General features: G+C 41.2%; 1 protein-coding gene across 3 annotated transcripts in view; it reads left to right on the top strand.

Annotated features, from left to right (window-relative positions):
* Nucleotides 1-21377, top strand: part of RAD50 (RAD50 double strand break repair protein) — a 248484-nt gene that overhangs the window by 132671 nt on the left and 94436 nt on the right. The window contains exons 1-2 of one of the 3 annotated variants that reach the window (XM_043912144.1): nt 4061-4564; nt 6844-6927. In XM_043912144.1, the coding sequence (XP_043768079.1) occupies nt 4436-4564; nt 6844-6927 (213 nt within the window). In that variant the 5' untranslated portion in view covers nt 4061-4435. Of the gene's footprint in view, nt 1-4060; nt 4565-6843; nt 6928-21377 lie in introns of those variants that run through there. The other 2 variants (XM_043912143.1, XM_043912145.1) reach the window with 2 other exon arrangements.

Below are 21377 nucleotides of genomic sequence, written 5' to 3'. Positions count from 1 at the left end.
CGGAGCTCTTTAGAGCCCCCGCCCAAACAACATCAATTAGTTTTGCTTATAAAAGTGAACTTCCTTCACATATTTGTGTAATTTTATAGTCTTATAACATGGGCTTCCCAGGTGGCTCAAGAGTAAAGAATTTGCCTGCCAGTGCAGGAGTTGCAGGAGACGTAGGTTTTGATCCCTGGGTCTGGAAGATCCCCTGGAGAAGGAAATGGCAACCCACGCCAGTGTTCTTGCCTGGAAAATTCCATGGAAACGGGAGCTTGGCAGGATACAGTTCATGGGGTCACAAAGAGTGGGACACAACTGACCGGCTGAGTGCAAACACACGCACACACAGAGTCTTATAACAGCTTTTGGTCTACAATAGTATACAATTTTTTCGTATTAAATTCCTGTCTGCACTTGTTGAAACTACTGAGGATCCAAAAGAGCTTTTATGTGAGTTATAATTATTAATATTTACTCAGTTTGGAGCTAAATTTGAGTTTTAAAAAAGTCACAAGAATATACATGCGTACAGTCCATCAGCCATCATTTCGATGGTGTCTCTGACATCACGTGATTACTAGAAAACACAGTACACTAATGGCCACTGAGAAATGGACACCATGCCCCCCACTCCACTCCAGGTGTCCCGAGATCACACGATCACACTCTGGGAATCCCTGGTCATCTCAAGTCTTCGCAACTCTTAGTGTTAGTGTCCCTCAGTGCTGCCTCTGTATAATCGTAAGGGATCTGATTTAGGTCATACCGGAATGGTTTAGTGGTTTTCCCTACTTTCTTCAATTTAAGTCTTAATTTGGCAATAAGGAGTTCATGGTCTGAGCCACAGTCAGCTCCCGGTCTTGTTTTTGCTGACTGTGTAGAGCTTCTCCATGGCTGCAAATATAATCAGTCTGATTTCAGTATTGACCATCTATTGATGTCCATGTGTAGGGTCTTCTCCTGTGTTGTTGGAAGAGGGTGTTTGCTATGACCAGTGCAGTCTCTTGGCAAAACTCTGTTAGCCTTTGCCCTGCTTCATTTTGTATTCCAAGGGTAAATTTGCCTGTTACTCCAGATATCTTTCAACTTCCTACTTTTGCATTCCACTCCCCTATTATGAAAAGGACATCTTTTTTGGGGTGTTAGTTCTAGAAGGTCTTGTAGTTCTTCATAGAACTGTTCAACTACAGCTTCTTCAGCATTACTGGTTGGGGCACAGCCTTAGATTACTGTGAGATTGAATGGTTTGCCTTGGAAATGGACAGAGATCATTCTGTCATTTTTGAGACTGCACCCAAGTACTGCACTTCAGACCCTTTTGTTGACTATGAGGGTTACTCCATTTCCTCTAAGGTATTCTTGCCCACAGTAGTAGATATAATGGTCATCTGAATTAAATTCGCCCATTCCAGTCCATTTTAGCTCACTGATTCCTAAAATGTCAGGGTTTACTCTGGCCATCTCCTGTTTGACCACTTCCACTTTTCCTTGATTCATGGACCTAACATTCCAGGTTCCTGAGCAATATTGTTCTTTACAGCATCGGACTTTACTTCCATCAGCAGTCACATCTACAACTGGGTGTTGTTTTCACTTTGTTTCCTTCTCTTCATTCTTTCTAGAATTATTGCTCCACTCTTCTCAATAGCATATTGGGCACTTACGAACCTGGGGAGTTCACCTTTCAGTGTCCTACCTTTTTGCCTTTTCATACTGTTCATGGGGTTCTCAAGGCAAAAATATTGAAGTGGTTTGCCATTCCCTTCTCCAGTGGACCACATTTTGTCAGAACTCTCCACCATGACCCGTCCGTCTTGGGTGGCCCTACATGGCATGGCTCATAGTTTCATTGAGTTACACAAGGCTGTAGTCCATGTGATCAGTTTGATTAGTTTTCAGTGATTGTGGTTTTCATTCTGTCTGCCCTCATGGATAAGGACAAGAGGCTTATGGAAGTGACAAATAGATTCAAGGGATTAGATGTGATAGACAGAGTGCCTGAAGAACTATGGACAGAGGTTCGTGACACTGTACAGGGGGCAGTGATCAAGTCCACCCCCAAGAAAAAGAAATGCAAAAAGGCAAAATGGTTGTTTGAGGAGGCCTTACAAATAGTTGAGAAAAGAAGAGAAGCTAAAGGAAAAGGAGAAAAGGAAAGATATACCCATTTGAATGCAGAGTTACAAAGAATAGCATGGAAAGATAAGAAAGTCTTCCTCAGTGATCAATGCAAATAAAGAGAGGCAACCAATAGAATGGGAAAGACTAGAGATCTCTTCAAGAAAATTAGACATACCCAGGGAACGTTTCATACAAAGATGAGCACAATAATGGACAGAAATGGTATGGACCTAACAGAAGCAGAAGATATTAAGAAGAGGTGGCAAGAATACACAGAAGAACTATACAGAAAAGATCTTCAGGACCCAGATAATCACGATGGTGTGATCACTCACCTAGGGCCAGATATCCTGGAATGCAAAGTCAAGTAGGCCTTGGGAAGCATCACGACAAACAAAGCCAGTGGAGCTATTTCAAATTCTGAAAGATGATGCTGTTAAAGCACTACACTCAATATGCCAGCAAATTTGGGAAACCCAGCAGTGGCCACAGGACTGGGAAAGGTCAGTTTCCATTCCAATCCCAAAGAAAGGCAATGCCAAAGAATGTTCAAACTGCCACACAATTGCACTCATCTCACACTAGCTAGCAAAGTAATGCTAAAAATTCTCCAAGCCTGGCTTCAACAGTACATGAACTGTGAACTTCCAGATGTTCAAGCTGGATTTAGAAAAGGCAGAGGAATCAGAGATCAAAAGGCCAACATCTATAGGATCATCAAAAAAGCAAGAGAATTCCAGAAAAACATCTACTTCTGCTTTATTGACTACCCTAAAGCCTTTGACTGTGTGGATCACAACAAAATGTGGAAAATTCTTAAAGAGATGGGAATACCAGACTACCTTACCCGCCTCCTGAGAAATCTGTGTGCAGGTCAAGAAGCAATAGTTAGAACCAGACATGAAAGAACAGACCAGTTCCAAATCTGGAAAGAGGTACATCAAGGCTGTATATTGTCACTCTGCTTATTTAACTTATATGCAGAGTACAGCATGCTAAATGTCAGGCTGGATGAAGCAGAAGCTGGAATCAAGATTGCTGGGAGAAACATCAATAACCTCAGATACGCAGATAACACCACCCTTATGGCAGAAAGCAAAGAAGAACTAAAGAGCCTCTTGATAAAAGTGAGAGGAGAGTGAAAAAGTTGGCTTAAAACTCAACATTCAAAAAACTAAGATCATGGCATCTGGCCCCATCACTAATAGATGGAGAAATAGATGGCAAATAGATGGAGAAACAATGGAAACAGTGACAGACTTCATTTTCCTGGGCTCCAAAATCACTGCAGATGGTGACTGCAGCCATAAAATTAAAAGAAGCTTTCTCCTTGGAAGAAAAGCTATGACAAACAGCATACTAAAAAGCAGAGACATTACTTTGCCAACAAAGGTTTGTATAGTCAAAGTTATGGTTTTCCCAGTAGTCATATATGGATGTGAGAGCTGGACTATAAAGAAAGCTGAGCCAAAAGAATTTATGCTTTTGAACTGTGGTGTTGTAGAAGACTCTTGAGAGTCCCTTGGACTGTAAGGAGATTAAGCCAGTCAATCCTAAAGGAAATCAGTCCTGACTATTCATTGGAAGGACTGACGCTGAAACTGAAACTCCAATAGTTGGGCCACCTAGGGCGAAGAACTGACTCAGTAGAAACGACCCTGATGCTGGGAAAGATTGAGTGCAGGAGGAGAGGGGGAGGACAGAGGATGAGCTGGCTGGATGGCATCACCTACTCGATGGACATGAGTTTGAGCAAGCTCCGGGAATTGGTGATGGACAGGGAAGCCTGGCCTGCTACAGTCCATGGAGTCGCAAAGAGTAGGACACGACTGAGCGACTGAACTTAACTGAGTGCTGCCTCACCCCTGCCCCGCCTCCTCCCCTCCCTCCCGCCCCTCCTCCCTCAGTCCGCAGCTTTGAGACACAAGCCGCTTTCCAGAAGACCTGGCATGCGACCGTCTCAGGCTGTAAACCTGCGCGCGCACCTAGCTTCCGACTTCCCGGCGCGCCCCGCGCCTGCGGCGTAAACGCGCGCCGGCGCAGCGACCCACCTGACCCGCGGCGCAGCCAAGGCGGGAGTCTGTGAGTGCCTCGGTCTCGGGCTCCCTGGGCCTGGGTGTGCTGGCGGGCAGCCCCGGGCTGGCCCCCACCCCCGCTCTCGTCCTGCAGCAGGGAAGGAAGCCCATGTGGGAGGGACGGTCCCAGCCCGAGCCTTCCGGGACGCTGCAGTCCTTACGACCCGTTCTTGCTGTGCTCCGGTCCAGCTGCTAAACTTTGGTGGGCCCCGGGATCTAGACCCCAGCTGTTGAGAAAAGAAACGTTTGCAAACATGTCCCGGATCGAAAAGATGAGCATTCAGGGCGTGCGGAGTTTTGGAATAGAGGATAAAGATAAACAAATTATCACTTTCTTCAGTCCCCTTACAATTTTGGTTGGACCCAATGGGGCGGGGAAAACGGTAAGTCCTCTAAGGAGCCGCCTTCAGTTCATGAGTCGCCACGTGTTACAAATCTGGAGAATATCTGCAGAGTTCGGAACTCCAGGGTGAGAGGAGTCAGTATGACTCAGCTCCTGGGGCCCCAGGGTACACCTGGGTCTCCAGCTGACTTCCGTGTCCAGGAGCGTGGCTTGGTTTGGCCTTCAGGTCTCTGGCGCCTGAGGCGCCTCCCAGACTCACGTCCAGTGCTGCCCAGTGGACAAGGTTTATTTGAGAATCCCGAGAGGCCGGGAGCTATCTGCGTGAGCTTACCGAACTCACAGCCCCACAGGAACTTTTTTTTTATATATATATATAGATGTTTTCTTAATTCTGTTTATTCTCATGGCATAGCATTCATTTCCTGGTAGTTGTCTCCGTTCGGGATTTTTTTTTTTTTTTAGTTATAAAATATAAATATAGATGTATGACTTTAAGAAAACTGACTATCCCGACTAAGCATAATGACTAGATAAATAACAGTTTTAAAATGAAACATCCATTGGGGCTTGGTTAAATTGGGAAACTTTTGTTGTTGGGATGCTCTTACCTAGTTCAAATAAAAGGTTAGAGCACGGCATATATACTGTGACTTTAAAACCCTGGAAATACTTAGAAATTTGAGTTGAGCCCTGGAATGGTACACAATTATGAGAGAAGTGTAGCTAAGAGGCTCTCTGGTCCGAAAGGGTGGTTTGAGAAAAGCAAGGTGATAACCATTATAACAGGGAGAAGAAGTGAAAAGCAGAGAGAAAGACAAGGTTTAGTGTTGAGAGTTGAATGCCAGACTCTTGTCTATTTGTTTATGTAAAAATATTATTTACTGAATGCTTTTTTATGTGCCTAAGCACTATATTAAGTGTTCTACTGATAGATTAGTATGTTTAGTGTTTATGAGCCCTAGCTGCTTGAATACAGAATTTTTTTTTTTTTTTGCTTCTCCATTTATTAGTTGTGTGACTGGGCAAAAGTGACCTAAATGTTCTTTGCCTTAGTTTTCTCATTTATAAAATGGATGTTAAAAATAGTTTCTATGGCCTAGGGTTAATGTGAGAATTAAATGCTTAATGTATGTAAAAGTGGCTAGTACAGTACCTGTCACATAATAAGGTTGATACTAGCCATTTGTTTTGTTTCAGCTTTTAAAAAAATTTCAGCTTTATTGGAGTATACATATACATTGTATACATATACATTGTAGGCTCTTTAAAGTATACATCATGGTGATTTGACAAACTTGTGTTTCCCAAAAGGTTTCTCCTATTCTAGTTAGTTAACATATCTATCACCTTGAACCAGAAAGCTCAGCTTCTCTGTACAACGTTGCCAAATTAAATCTCGGAGACAGTTTTGGGTGAAGTAGAAAAAGGTAGCTTTATTGCTTTGCCTCGGAAAGGGGACACAGTGGACTCATGCCCTCCAGACCATGTGTCCCCAATTGGGGAATATAGTGACAAGTTTTATAGTAACAGAGCATGATTAGCTTGTGGCCATTCTGAAGGTGAGGTAAGTAGGAATCAACATCATCAACCCTCAGGTGTAATTACTCTGGGGTCTGGCTGCATTCCCTGGGCAGCATCCCACCTGGAGGAGGTTTTGGTATCTGCAAAGTAGCTCAAAGATATTGTGTGTATCTGTTGATAAGGAAACAGGACCTTGCCCCAAGGCTGCTCTTGACTGTCTCTCTCTGGTCTCATCCCCTCCCTTCCCTACATCCCCTCCCTTCCCTAAATAACCTTATTGCTTGAATCTACCCTTTGGAATTCAGGGAAGGTCGTGGAGGGTGAATGAAGACTGCTTCCTATAATCAAAGAAATGGGGGACACAGAAAGTCCTTGTGCCCAGGGCCCTGCAGGGTATCAGCCTCACATATTTATGTGTGTGTGTGTGTGTGTGTGTGTGTGTGTGTGTGTGTGTGTGAGAGAGAACATTTAAGTTTCACTCTCAGTAAATTTCACTTCTACAATATAGTGTAATCAGCTATGGTGAGCTGTTTAAGCCATTGTTATTAAAAACTTAGTTTAATTTTAATTAGAAATAGAAAATTTTCCTCCCAAAATAATAATTATTTTTTATTTCAGTATACCTTCTTAATTATGTAGCTTTTCTATATTTATAGGTCAGGTTTTATAATATCAAAATTTACCTAATCATATCTTATAGTCTTTTATCTTTTATAAACATTTATAATGAATTAACATTTTATGGTTAAATTCTGCAGTTTTCTAATAAGTAAATAATATAATTTTCTATTTCTTTAGACCATCATTGAATGTCTAAAATATATTTGTACTGGAGATTTTCCTCCTGGAACCAAAGGAAATACATTTGTTCATGATCCCAAGGTAATGATGCCAGTGAAACATTTTTTTTCTTTTGTTTTTTAATTTTACTGAAGTATAGTTGATTTGATTATGTTAACTTGTGTTAATTTCTGCATAGCAAAGTGATTCAGTTATATATATTCTTTTTCATATTCTTTTCCATCATGGTTTATTACAGGATATCGAATATAGCTCCCTGTGCTATAGAGTTGGACCTTGTTGTGTATCCATGCTAAATGTAATAGTTTGCATCTACTAACTCCAAACTCCCAGTCCATCCCTCCTCCTCCCCTCTTCTCCTTGACAACCACAAGTCTGTTATCTGTGTCTGTGAGTCTGTTTCTGTTTTGTATGTGTGTGTTCAGCTACATCCAACTCTTTGCAACCCCATGGACTGCAGCTTACCAGGCTCCTCTGTCCATGGGATTTTCCAGGCAAAAATACTGGAGTGCGTTGCCATTTCCTACTCCAGAAACATTTTTCTAATAAAATTTTCATAATGATAAAAGTGATAAAAAAAAAAGTGATAGCTTGTTGTAGAAAACTTGGCAGTGGAAAAATATGAGATATGAAAGTCACTCACGTACAGTCAGTGAGTGATAGCCATTGTTGACATTTTCATGTGTTTCTTCTCCTTTGTGTACTGTCTTAAGTAGCTGAAGTCATACTCCTAATTTTGTATTCTGAGCTTTTTTCCCATCTAACATTATTATAAAGTCCTGTGTTATTAAAAACTGTATTAAATTCTTAGTCTGGGTGTTTGGTACATGGGTGCTTTTTATTTATTTATTTATTTATTTTAATTGGAGGCTAATTACTTTACAATATTATAGTGGTTTTTGCCATACAAAAACATGAGTCAGCCACAGCTGCACATGTGTTCCCCATCCAGAACATCCCTCCCACCTCCCTCCCCATCCCATCCCCCAGAGTCATCCCAGTGAACCAGCCCTGAGGACCCTGTCTCATGAATTGAACCTGGACTGGCGATCTGCTTTACATATGATAATATACACATTTCAACACTACTCTCTCAAATCATCCCACCCTCACCTTCTCCCACAGAGTCCAAAAGAGTGTTCTTTACATCTGTGTCTCTTTTGCTGTCTCGAGTATAAGGTCATTGTTACCATCTTTCTAAATTCCATACATATGCATTAGTATACTATATTGGTGTTTTTCTTTCTGACTTACTTCACTCTAATAGACTCCAGTTTCATCCATCTCATTAGAACTGATTCAAATGCATTCTTTTTAACGGCTGAGTAATATTCTCTTATGTTTATGTACATGGGTGCTTTTTTAATTTTTGTACTTTGAAATATTTTCTATTAAAATATGTAACCTTTTATGAACATTTTTAATGATTGCATCATTTTCTTATATTTAGTCTTGCTTTTAGTTTTTCATTAAAATGTACCATGCTGAAAGTCTGTGTATGAATCTTTGAATTATGGTATTTTAACTATTAGTGTGTGTTTAGGACTTAGACTTTTCTATATACATTTTGGCTTATAGTTTTTCCTTTTTATTGTTGATTCACAATATTGTGTTAGTTTTAGGTATACAGAAAAGTGATTCAGTGATATGCATATATTTTTTAAGATTATTTTCCATTATAGGTTATTACAAGATATAGAATATTGTTGCCTGTGTTAAATCGCTCTTGCTTATCTTATATATAGTACTGTGTAACTGCTAATCCCAAACTCCTAGCTTATGTCTCTTCCCTAAGTAGGTTTTTCTTTCGTGTATGTGTAGTGAGGTCCTGTGCCTCTCATTACCCCAAGAGTTTGTTGTGTATTTCTTCCAGGCTTTTTTGTGTCTTTATAAAAAAAAAAAAAAAACCCTCTGTGTGTATATAAATACACTCACATAAATATTTTAATACATCAATAGAATTTTATTTTACCATGGTACAAATCAAGTATTTATTTTGTGATATTTTTGTTGCTGTTTTTTTAGTTGCTAAGTCATGTCCAACTCTTCTGGCCCCATGAACTGTAGCCCTCCAGGCTCCTCTGTCCATGGGATTTCCCAGACAAGAATACTGGAGTGGGTTGCCTTCTCTCAGGGATCTTCCCAACCCAGGAAACAAACCAGTGTCTCCTGCATTGGCAGATGGATTCTTTACCACTGCGCCACCTGTAGATACATTAAAATATATATACTTTTGTTTCGTTATTTGTAATACTTAATAGTATTCCGTTGAGTTTATATTCTCTAGCTTATTTAACTGACCCACTGTTGATAGTCTTTTAAATTGTTTCCACTTTTATATGGCTAAAGATAACTCTGCTTATGAAAATGATCTCGGGCAGTCTTAGCCTGCAGTGGCTTGAAGCAGGATATTGGCTCCGTGTCCAGAGACTGAAGTCAGGCTGCGATAGAGCACTGAATCCTAGACTCTAGACCATCAGGGCCAGTGGGCAGTGACAAGGCCCTGGCCCATTGGTTTTGTAGAAATGAATTTCCACAGAGACAGAAAGTAGTGAAACATGTAAAGTGTTTATTTGAAAGAAAAAGGGTATGTATGAATAGACTGACATGAGCAGACTCAGAGAGAATCATGCCCTGGAGGTAGTTTGAATCACTTATATGGGGCGTTTCTTCCAGGTTTCCTCTGGCCAATCATATTACTTTGCCTGGTTCTGAGACTGTATTTGATTTAACTCAAGGTCCTCCCCTGTGTGAGTGTACATTTCTCAACCAAGGTGGATTCTAGTGAAGAGGCCTATGGGTAGGTTGACATCATCTACCATGGGGTGGTTCCCCCTTCTTTTTGGCCCCTTAGGAGCCTTTCTGTGCACATGTTGTTGGGAACATCTCCTTGACCTCAAGAATGAGAAATACGTGGTCTCTATCTGGGCAGGGCTCAGGTCCTCCTCACTTCTGCTATTATTTTCATCTTGGAGTATCTGTCCACATGGGATAAACTCCAGCTGCTCAGCCTGGGGCCCATCTATCTCCTGTCTCAAATCCCCCTGAGAGACGTGAACCCCAAGAAATCTTTATTGGGAGGATAAAGCATGAAGGTCTGTCTTTTGGGCTGGCATGGGACTTGTAAGCCTACCTAGTTGGGGTCACAGAGCTCTCAACCTGTCTCATTAAGGGGCCCAGGATGATCTCTCTTGTTACACCAGCGGGATCTGTTCTGAGGAGTGGCTGGCATCTCTGCATCGCCGTTATCTTGATATGAAACTGCTGTAATCTGGAAGAGACAAACTTAACAAGTAGATTAAAAAGGCAGGGGCCAAAAACCAATAAATGAACTATTATAACCAGGGACCCAAGCAGGAGTAAGAACCAGGTTATATATGGTAGCAATTTTGATCCTGGTCCAGATGGAGTCAGTACTGGGGTTACTCTATGAGAAGGGATGGAGCCATTTGGCGTGACCTTACATATTTTTGATGTCTGCTTCTGTTAGCCCAGTGTGATTTGATGTAGGTGTTAAAGACTCAGTTGGTTGGACAACCTGACATTAATAGGCAAAATAGATCTCATTTCCTCTCAGGAAAATAAGCCTGAAACCCAATTTGGACCTAGTGCTCTGGGGAGACTTGTAGCCAGGTAGCCAGTTGTCTAGTTTAATCTAACTAGGTTTTAACCTTTGATGTGATATTAACACATAAATAATATAAGCTGTTGATCATCATACATGTCTCTTTTTGTTATTTTGTAAAGCAATTTTGATATCTAGAAATGTAATAGTTACAAGAGGAGACTTTAAAAAGTAAGGTTGTAGTTGCCAGCTGTTAGCATGGCTGGTGAATGGCTGGTGGCATCTCAAGACTGACACCACTCAGAAAACTTAAGTTCTCAACAGTATAAGGACTTGTCTGAAATCACACCCAGTACTAAGTGTCACTTCGTAGTGCCTTGGATGTCTGAAGCATAGTTACTCCATTTTGACTTTTAATTGTAGTTTTCTCCTTAATAGCCAAAGCAAATGCTGCCATTAATGATGTTAGTACCTCTCTAGGTAAGAGAAGATACAAGAATTTGGGCTCGTAAAATCTCTTGAAAATATCTATCTGAAGACCTGTTTTGTCAGTTTTTCCCAGAGCACAGAGTGAGTGCCTCATTACTGATCTCCACCCTGAACGTCTTTTAGGGGGTGTTAAAGGTCAGCAGCTACAGCAGCTCATGATTTAATCCTTGCCAGCAACCTACAGCGGTAGGTGGCGAGTGCCAGTCTCCAGTTGTCAGGGCCCCTTTATGGTCATAAATTTTATGGTCATAAAAAGGGCACTTTCATAACCGTTTCATCCCATGGTGCTCCGAATGCTCATTCCTGGGTCTGGTGAAATTTTGTTGCTAGGCTGCTCAATGAGCTATTATTGGACTAGGCCTTATTAACAGTATCCATAAATCTCTATACCACCTGTATTAATTACTAGGCTCTTATGGTCTAGGAAAAGATTCCCTCTTGTAGCTTCTTCTCATTCATGTAAGAGTTCCACTGTTCTAATCATTGACCTCATATAGAACTATATATTTTTGTTGGAGACTCAGTTACACATTGGTAACGCAAGAAATGACAATCTTGTAAAACAGGCAATGTAAAAAAATAATATAGCTAACAGTATCATTAAGATCATAAGTAAGAAGTTAAGAATTTGTCTTAGGTACAACCCAGTATATCCCAGATTGTCTGACTTTATTTTGTACTGATCCTTATCTTTAAGAGAAATTATTATCCACAAGGCACTCAGCTCAGTTTCCTAGTGGTGGTGGTCAGTTGCTCATTCGTATCCGACTCTTTGTGACCCCATGAACTGCAGCATGCCAGGCTTCCGTGTCCTTCACCATCTCCCAGAGCTTGCTCAAACTCATGTCTATTGAGTTGGTGATGCCATCCAACCATCTTCTCCTATGTCGTCCCCTTCTCCTGCCTTCAGTCTTTGCCAGCATCAGGGTCTTTTCCAATGAGTCAGTTCTTCACATCAGGTGGCCAGAGTATTGGAGCTTCAACATCAGTCCTTCCAATGAATATTCAGGACTGATTTCTTTTAGGATTGACTAGATTGATCTCCTTGCAGTCCAAGGGACTCTCAAGAGTCTTCTCCAACAACACAGTTCAAAAGCATAAATTCTTTGCTCAGCTTTCTTTATGGTCCAGCTCTCACATCCGTACATGATTACTGGACAAACCATAACTTTGACTACACACATCTTTGTTGGCAAAGTAATGTCTCTGCTTTTTAGTGTGCTGTGTTTGTCATAGCTTTTCTTCCAAGGAGCAAGCGTCTTTTAATTTCATGGCTGCAGTCACCATCTGCAGTGATTTTGGAACCCAGGAAAATGAAGTCTGTCACTGTTTCCATTGTTTCCCCATCTATTTGCCATGAAGTGATGGGGCCAGATGCCATGATCTTAGTTTTTTGAATGTTGAGTTTTAAACCAGCTTTTTCATTCTCCTCTTTCACTTTCATCAAGAGGTTCTTTAGTTCCTCTTCGCTTTCTGCCATAAGGGTGGTGTCATCAGCATATCTGAGGTTATTGATATTTCTCCTGGCAGTCTTGATTCCAACTTGTGTTCATCCAGCCTGGCATTTCACATGATATAGTCTGTATATAAGTTAAATAAGCAGGGTGACAATGTACAACGTTGACTTACTCTTTTCCCAATTTTGAACCAGTTCATTGTTCCATGTCTGGTTCTAACTGTTGTTTCTTGACCTGCATACATGTTTCTCAGGTAAGGTGGTCTGGTATTCCCATTTCTTTAAGGAATTTTCCACAGTTTGTTGTGATCCACACAAAGGCTTTAGCGTAGTCATTGAAGCAGAAGTAGATGTTTTTCTGGAATTCTCTTGCTTTTTCTATGATCCAGCTGATGTTGGCAATTTGTCTCTGGTTCCTCTGCCTTTTCTAAATCCAGCTTGAACATCTAGAAGTTCTCGGTTCATATACTGTTGGAAGCCTATCTTGGAGAATTTTGAGCATTACTTTGCTAGCGTGTGAAGTGAGTGCAGTTGTGCCGCATGTTGAACATTCTTTGGCATTGCCTTTCTTTGGGACCGGTATGAAAACTGACCTTTGTCAGTCCTGTGGCCACTGCTGAGTTTTCCAAATTTGCTGGCATACTGAATGCAGCACTTTCACAGCATCATCTTTTAGAATCTGAAATAGCTCAGCTGGAATTCCATCACCTCCTCTAGCTTTATTTGTAGTGATGCTTCCTATGGCCCACTTGACTTTGCACTACAGGATGTCTGGCTCTGGGTGAATGATCACACCATCGTGGTTGTCCAGGTCATTAAGATCTTTTCTGTATACTTCTTTTGTGTATTCCTAGTGTTACTAATTATCCTTAGTGTGATTTAATTGTTCTCAACAAAGGAATTAATTTTTCTTTAGAAATAGTAAATCTTTTACTACATTTACTGAGCCTTTTCTACAATGATTATTTCATACCTTCTCTTAAATAAATGCACTCTTTTCAATTGATGGATGATCTTGCCTTGTGTTTCTTGAGAAAATAGAAGGAATCAGATGAAAAGAGGAGAAGGCAATGGCACCCCACTGTGTTTGTTGGTCCTTTAATGGACCGGAACCTGGTGGTCCGGAGTCGACGATAAGAAAGTAAGAGAGAGAAAGAGGCTGACATCCCCTGGTTTACGCGGAAAGCCAATAGAGTCCTGTTCTTAGGGCTCGCGCTGCTGCATGTGGGCACCGGGCGCCCTCTCGAGTGGGTGAAGGCACAGTGTGCCTTCTCGAGAGGGTCTTAGAAGCCCAGGCAAGAAAGTGAGCTCAGCAGGCCTCCGCGCTCCAAGGAATTAGCCAGAAATAGAGAGAGAGAGAAAGACACGGGGACCCAAGCTCTGATGGAACAAAGGTATTTTAATCAACATGGTGTGTGAATATATACTGTTTTACAAGGTGGTTATTCTCAGCAAAGATAAAGATTAAAATTCCAGACTTACAAAACATAAGACGATCCCTATCAAAGAGAGAGTTGCAAACAATCACCTTTTACCATATGGCTCATAAAAAGGAAGAGGGTACTTATCACCCTAATGAGAAATGCCTGGATTCCTCAGCCCCGGGAAAGGTGTGCCTCTCCTCTTATTTCCTGAATATTCAGGAATTAATAAGGGCCAGAGGGTTCCTGACAGATCCAAAACAGCACTCAGGGAGCCTCTTGTTAAATGCTTCCTGACACCACTCCAGTACTCTTGCCTGGAAAATCCCATGGATGGAGGAGCCTGGTAGGCTGCAGTCCATGGGGTCGCTAAGAGTCGGAAACGACTAAGTGACTTTACTTTCACTCTTCACTTTCTTGCATTGGAGAAGGAAATGGCAACCCACTCCAGTGTTCTTGCCTGGAGAATCCCAGGGATGGGGGAGCCTTGGTGGGCTGCCGTCTATGGGGTCACACAGAGTCAGACATGACTGAAGTGACTTAGCAGCAGCAGCAGCAGAAGTCCTCATTTTCTTTTTTTTTTTTTTTTATTTTTTTTTTAGAAGTCCTCATTTTCAATCATTAAATCTACCAAACTACCCTGCATATATATCCGTACTGTTTTCACCTTTGTAATAAGGTTAAATTGTTTATCATTTGTTTTAAGGTCAATCAAGACCTCTTGGAACCTAGATCCAATATCAGTCGCTTTTGTCTAGTCAGGCATTTTGCCTTTCAGTTGTCTTTGCCTCCTGCATTCAGTTTCTCCCTCTTTAGGGTATCATTTAAGTCGGCAGATAAACTTGGTCTGGTTGCTCCAGTCTACAAACAGACCAACTCTCCCTTTACTCCAGTTCAGCCTCTGGTTACTACTCTTTGTTCTGTTTATACCAAAGTTCTTAAGAGTTATGTGTACTCATTGTTTTCACTTTATTGCTTCCCCTTTTCTCCCCAACCTACTCTGTTTAGATTTTCTTTTTTCCCCTCACTAAAACTGCTCTTTTAAGGTCACCAGTAATCTCCATATTGCCAGATAACTTTAAAAAAAAAAATTTGTTTAGCTGTGGCAAGTCTTCATGGTGGCACTTGGGGTCTTTGATCTTGTGGCATGTGGGATCTTCTCTTTTTTTAGTTGTGACATGTAGAATCTTCGTTTTTATATCTTGTGGCATCTGGGTTCTAGTTTCCTGGCCGGGGTCCCCTGTGTTGGGAGCACACAGTCTTAGCCACTGGACCACCAGGAGAGTCTCAGAATGGTTATTTTCTAGTTCTCAATACTTTCTCTGCAGATTTGATGTATTAATAATTGGTTTTCCTCTTTTTTTAAAACATTGCTCTCTTGGCTTTCATGACACCATAATCTCATACCTCTTTTTTGATGGGCCATACTTTAGTCTCCTTTAATGAGTCTACTTTTGCCTGACTCTTCTTGGATGATATTATTCACTCTCACAGCTTTAAGTATTGGTTATGTTGCAGGAAGAGGGACCTCTTTCAGGGTCCAAGAGTGGGCTCTTGTCTAACACTCAGAAGCGAATTGTCTGAGGAGACATGTGCTGAAAAAGCAAGAGACTTCATGGGGAAAGGGTACTCGGGCAAAGAGCAGCAGAGTAAGGGAACTCGGGAGAACTGCTCTGTCATGTGACTTGTGGTCTCAGGTTTTATGGTAATAGGGTTACCTTCCAGATTGTCTCTGGCCAATCATTCTGACTCAGGGTCCTTCCTGGTGCTGTTCTCATTGTTCATCCAGGATAGATTCCAGTGAGAAGGATTTTGGGAGTTTGGTAGGACATATGGATTAATGTCTCGTCTCTCCTTTTGATGTTTCCCAAATTCTTCCGGTTGGTGGTAGCTTGTTAGTTCCACATTCTTTACCAAGAACTCCTGTTGTAAGATAACCCAAGCAGGTGGTTACTATAGGGCCTGGGCTTGACAGGCAGTTTGGGTCAGTGGTTCCCTGTACAGTTACATGCTGATGAATTCCCAATTATTATATTTAGTCCTAACTTCTTTCCTAAACTATAGACATCATCTGCACATTTGCTCATGCAGAAACCTGTTTGCCATTCTTTTAGTGATTCCTTCATCTCATGTTGTTTCTAATTCATAAGCAATTCTTACCTACTCTTCTACAATATGTCCAGAATATGTCCCTTCATTTCATCTCTACTGATTTCCTGGTCCAAGCCACCACCCTTTTCCCTTTGAGCTCTTCTGATAGTCTGCAAACTTGTTTTCCTGCCTCATTCTTTTCTTTTTCTGGCTGTGCCGTGTGGGATCTTAGTTCCCCAACCAGGGATTGAACGCATTCCTCCTGCAGTGGACATGTGAAGTCTTAACCACTGGACCACCAGGGAGGTCCCTCCTGCTTCATTATTGAAATTCTTTTTTATAGAAAAGAAGAATCTCTTTTCTAATAGCAACAAATTATCTCTAAATATTTATTCATTCATTTAACAGGGAGTGGGTCTTTTAAAGTCTGAGGAAAGAACATTCCAGTCAGTGTTAATACTAAGTGCAGAGTCCTTGAGGTAGGATCATATTTGGTGTGTTCAAGAAATCACAAGGGGAGGAGCAAAATAATCAGGGGAAGGCTAGTAGAAAATTAAGTTAGAATAGTTGAAGTGTCTAGATCTGTAGGATTTGGGGTTCTAATTTAAATAGGAATCCATTGGAAGATTTAAGCAGGAAAAGGGCATGATCTTTATTTAAAGTGATCAGTGTAGCTGCTGAGAGTGCTCTCTGTAAATGGCAAGGGTAGAAGGGTGAAGACCAATAAAGGGCATTTTGTGGTAATCCAGGTGAGGAATATTGGTGGCTTAATTAAGCGGTAGTGGTAGAAAATATGACAAATGCTTGGATTTGGGATGTTTTAAAGGTAGAACCAGCCAATTAACTACTGACTCGGATAGTGGTGTATGAGAAAAATAGAAGCATCAAGCAGAACTTCAAGTTTTTTGACTTTAGCAAATGGATAAAATAGTAGTAATGAGGAAAGTCTAGAAAAGGAGGTTTGAGGGCCTCTGGTTTAAATGTATAAATTGGGATGGGAATTCCCAGGCAGTCCAGTGGTTAGGACTCGGTGCTTTCATTGCTAGGGCCCACCACCCCGCTCCCCCCACCCCCGCCACTCCTGGGTTCAGTCCCTGCTCAGGGAACTAAGATCCTGCAAACCGAGTGGTGTAGTTAAAAAAGAGAAAAAGAAAAACACATGTAAATTGGGGATGTTTGTTAGATATTGAAAGGAGATGTCCAGTAGGTAAATAAAAGTATGTCTGGGGAGAGGTTTGAGTTAAAATTAGGAATCGTTGATGCGTACACTTACACATGTATATCGTTAGTCTTAAAGCCTGATGGGATCTCCTAGGAAGTGAATATAGAGAAGACCTGAGCCTAGAGCATATTAGCATTTAGAAATAAGAAAGAGGAGGAGCCAGCGAAAGATGCTGAAAAAACAACTAGTAAAGTAAGGAAAATAGAGAATGGTATCTTAGAAGACAAAAGAATAGTGTCACAAGAAAGAGGAGTCATCAGCTGTGTCAGATACATCGACAGCTCAATCAAGAAGCAGATTTGACTATGTGAAGGTCATTGGTGATCTTGACAAAACCAGTTTTAGTAATCTGAGAAAACAGGAGGTATGGAAGTAAAACATGTAGAATTGTTTCATGAGTTTTACTATAAGTGGAAAGAGATGGGGCAATAACTGAAAAGGTATGCAGGATCAAGAAGAGTTTTTTTGGCTTTTGTTCCTTTTTTTTTTTTACATATGTGTGTATTTTCTGGATGTTTCCATGTTGATTGATGCTCTAGTATCTCTGCCAGTCTCATCTGTCACCCACCCCCTTTCCAATTGCTTTCATCTTTCTAGAGCTGTTTTTCTCAGCTATCCTCTCTGTGGTTCTTCTGGCTCTGGTGGTTTAGTTCCCTTCACTTATTACCCGCTTTTTGGCTGCTCTCATTTTCCAGTTCTGAGCTCCCACCCACACTTGTTCATCAACTCTTCTCTCCTGAGTCACTCACACCTCCTACTGTGGGTGGAGCTATTCCCCTCACCTGAACTGCCCACATCCCCTCAGTTTTCCCAATATGCTATGTTCTTCTCAACATTTCGGTTTCTCTCACCCTCTTGTATCTTCAACTTCTCTTGTCTTTCTATTTCCCTGTTTTAATTTGACCCTGCACCTAATATTGTTTATCTTAAACAAATGTCTGGGTTTTTCTGGTTTTTCTCAGTAATTTTTCTTACCTGTGTTCAGTTGTTTCTATCTTTTTAGGTACTTTGATTTCCATGTTGCTTTATTTGCCTAACTTCACACCTTTCTCCTCTACTTCTTTCAAACTTGCAGCTACGTGAGTACATCCATTCTTCTTCTACCTAATTTGCATCTCTTCAGTTGACCTGGACCCTCAGGAGCTCATTTCTCTGTTTATCTGCATCTCATCAAGTTTGTTTTGCTTCTGGCTAATACTATAAATTTTCTGGATGCTTATTTCCTTAGCAGTTTCTTTATCCCATTTTGCGGCCATGTATTGTGTTCCTAAAAGTGGGAGATACTAGAACATTTATAAATTGATAGGAATGACACTGGATAGAGGGGGAAATTGATCTAAGGGAGGGGACAATTATAGAGCAAAATCCTTGAGTAGGCAAGAAGAGATAAGATCCATTGCTCAACTGAAGGAGCTAACAAGAGTGCACATTGTTTATGCATTGTAAAAGGACTGCAGGCAGAGGTATATGGTAAATTTAGCGGTGAGAGGATGAATCAGTTCCCTTCTGATTGTTTCTGTAGCCTCAGTGGAAAAAGGAAGTGAAATCATTAGCTGAGAGTGGGAGAAGGGAATGATTGAGGCTAGTAAAATGAAAAAGTAGTTTTTATTTCAGAGTAACTTGATTAGGGAAGTGTTAAAGGGTTACGTGACGGTGTCAAGGGGTCACTTGAGGTTTGCGGGTGAAAATTTATAGGGAGAGCAATCATTGTGTTTGTGTTTTTTCAGTTTTCTTTAGCTGCTCAGTGGCAGACACTGAGTGAGTTGGAAAATTGGATTTAATCAAGGTTGAGCGTTTGCCTGGTAAATAAAATGAAGGGAGTAAGAGGCAAGGAATTTACTATATTCTTTTTTTTTTTTTTTTAAACTGTGTTCTCAATAGATTTACTTATTTGATCAAAAACCTTATATGTAATGAATCTCCTATCAGTGCACCAGAACTCTTAACACTCCACACTGGACCAGCTCTACCCACCCCCCGCCCTCCACCCCTGTGTACAAACCCTCTTCATCCTTCTTGGGCTATAACTCCTCATGGATGGAGGATGTTTTCCCATTCCGCTAGGGCTCTGACTTTGCATGCTAGGCTGCCTCCTGCTTTCCACCCATGAACACCTTGCTTACCTTTCTCAGCCACAAATACTCTTTACCACGAGGCCTCTTGTAGGGTTGCCGTCTCTAACCTGGCATCTGAATTGTCCCAGCAGGCTTCTCCCCGCCCCATGTGGATTCCCTCCTCAGTGTTGTCAGGCTCTGCATCCCCACATTATGCCTTCCCCTAGGACAGACATTGTCCTTCTCCTGAGCTTGGCCATCCCTACTCACAGATGCCCTTTAAGCCTGCTTGAATTGACACCCTTGGACTTCGGAAACCCTGGGCCAAGCTGTCTGTCCATGTGCGTACCCTTGTCAGCCTGCTCAAGCTCATTCAGCCTGCTCCATACTGAGCCACCATGTCCCCCCACCTCCAGCTAGCATGCACATGTACCTTCTTCTGCCCCATCTAATGGTTTTACAACTAGATTGTTTGGAAAGAGAAGGGCTTATTATATTTTTTTCTTTTGGGTAGAAATTCTTCTAAAGTGTAATATATGTTTCTCCACCATAATAAATCCCTCAGTTTTACTGAGGAAGAGCCACCGGGGAAGCCCCTCCTTTTTGAAGAGCATCAACAACAGTATTGTGCTTGAAATGCTACAGAATAACCCTTCTTTAAATTGCTAATACATTTACTGTTTTGATTCTTGACAGGTAGATGCCAGGAGAAAAAATATGTATATGGCTAACCAGGCTATTTGTAGCTAACAAGGCGTATTGTAAACAAGTTAACTCATTTTCTGGTACATAGATGTGAAAATCCTTTAACTGCCATGGATTAAAATCTCAGTAGTTACTTTCCTTGGCTTCCCTCGTAACTCAGTCAGTAAAGAATCCGCCTGCAATGCAGGAGACCCAGGTTCGATCCCTGGGTCAGGAAGATCCCTGGAGAAGGAAATGGCAACCCACTCCGGCATTCTTGCCTTGAGAATCCCAGGGACAAAGAAGCCTGGTGGGTTATAGTCCATGAGGGTTGCAAAGAGTTGGACACAAATTAGCGACTAAAACAGCTACTTTCCTTGGGATGAAATGACAGGATCAAGTCCCTGGGCAAAGCTGAATATTAATCTTTTGCTACCTCCTCACTAAGATGTCTATATCTAAATTTCTCCTGGATTACTCTCAGTTTCTTATCTTGCCTCAGTCCAGTCTATTTACCCTGAAGACAAAATGATTCTTCTAAAATGCATTACCTACTGCATGCCTTTCCCCTGGAATAAACTCTTTAATGATTTTCCATTGCTTTAAGTTCAAAACTCTTTTAACATGTTTCAGAAAGCTTTTAATTAGTGAAACCATTTTCTGTCTCTACTTTCCTTTTCCCTTCTTTCTGCAGAAAACTTTCTGAAATTACTTTAGCCATTCAGTGTCTCAGATCTTTTCATCTGCTTGCTCCTGCTTATCTCTGTCAGGTTTCAAGTTAAATATTCATTTCCTTTAGAAAACCTTCCCAGTACTCTCCTAGATAAGTTAGATGCCTTTACTCTATGCTCTCAAAGCATCTTGTACTTCTCTTATGATGATGCTTTACATTCCTTTTTCTGCCCTTTTGTTTAACCCCTGTCTTCCATGCACCAAAGGAAAAAGTGTCATTTTTGAACCAAAACAACACATGAAAGCTAATGAATGCCTAAAAAATATTTGTTAAACAATTGATGAATATGAAAGTTAAATTTATGCTAAACAGTCATTAAAAGGTCAACAAAAGTTACCTACAATTTTTTTAAAAAGGCAAAACCCGGGGTTTGTGATTTTGGTTGCAACAGAATAATGACTGTCATACTTGTGCTCCCAAGATGAACAGCTGTTAAACTGGAAAAAAATATTTGAATCAACTCTTTCAGGCATTGGACAACAGATGCTGGGTTGTGATATCTGAGAAAAGAAAAATATATGTGGTGACTGCACATTTATTCTAGCTTTCTACCTAGGGACACTTTGCAAACTTCAGTGTATAGAATTAGAATCCAACAGAGAGCAGTAGTCACTCGGCAGATGAAACAAAGAAGTTTGGGTTTGCTGAGGTGGTTGTAAATTGTGAGGCAAGGTTCAGGGATGGGATTGCTATGTAGAGATGGGACCCCAGAAATCTTCATAAGGAACCCATGAGTCTTTTGCCAGATACTAAGCTGCTTGTGTTTTAGAATGAGATTCAGTGAGGACTGGCAGAGAACAGCTACTGGGGTAGAGA

Source organism: Cervus elaphus, chromosome 9 (genome assembly GCF_910594005.1).
Source record: "Cervus elaphus chromosome 9, mCerEla1.1, whole genome shotgun sequence".
Taxonomy (NCBI): domain Eukaryota; kingdom Metazoa; phylum Chordata; class Mammalia; order Artiodactyla; family Cervidae; genus Cervus; species Cervus elaphus.
This window is presented reverse-complemented; position numbering and strand designations above follow the sequence as displayed.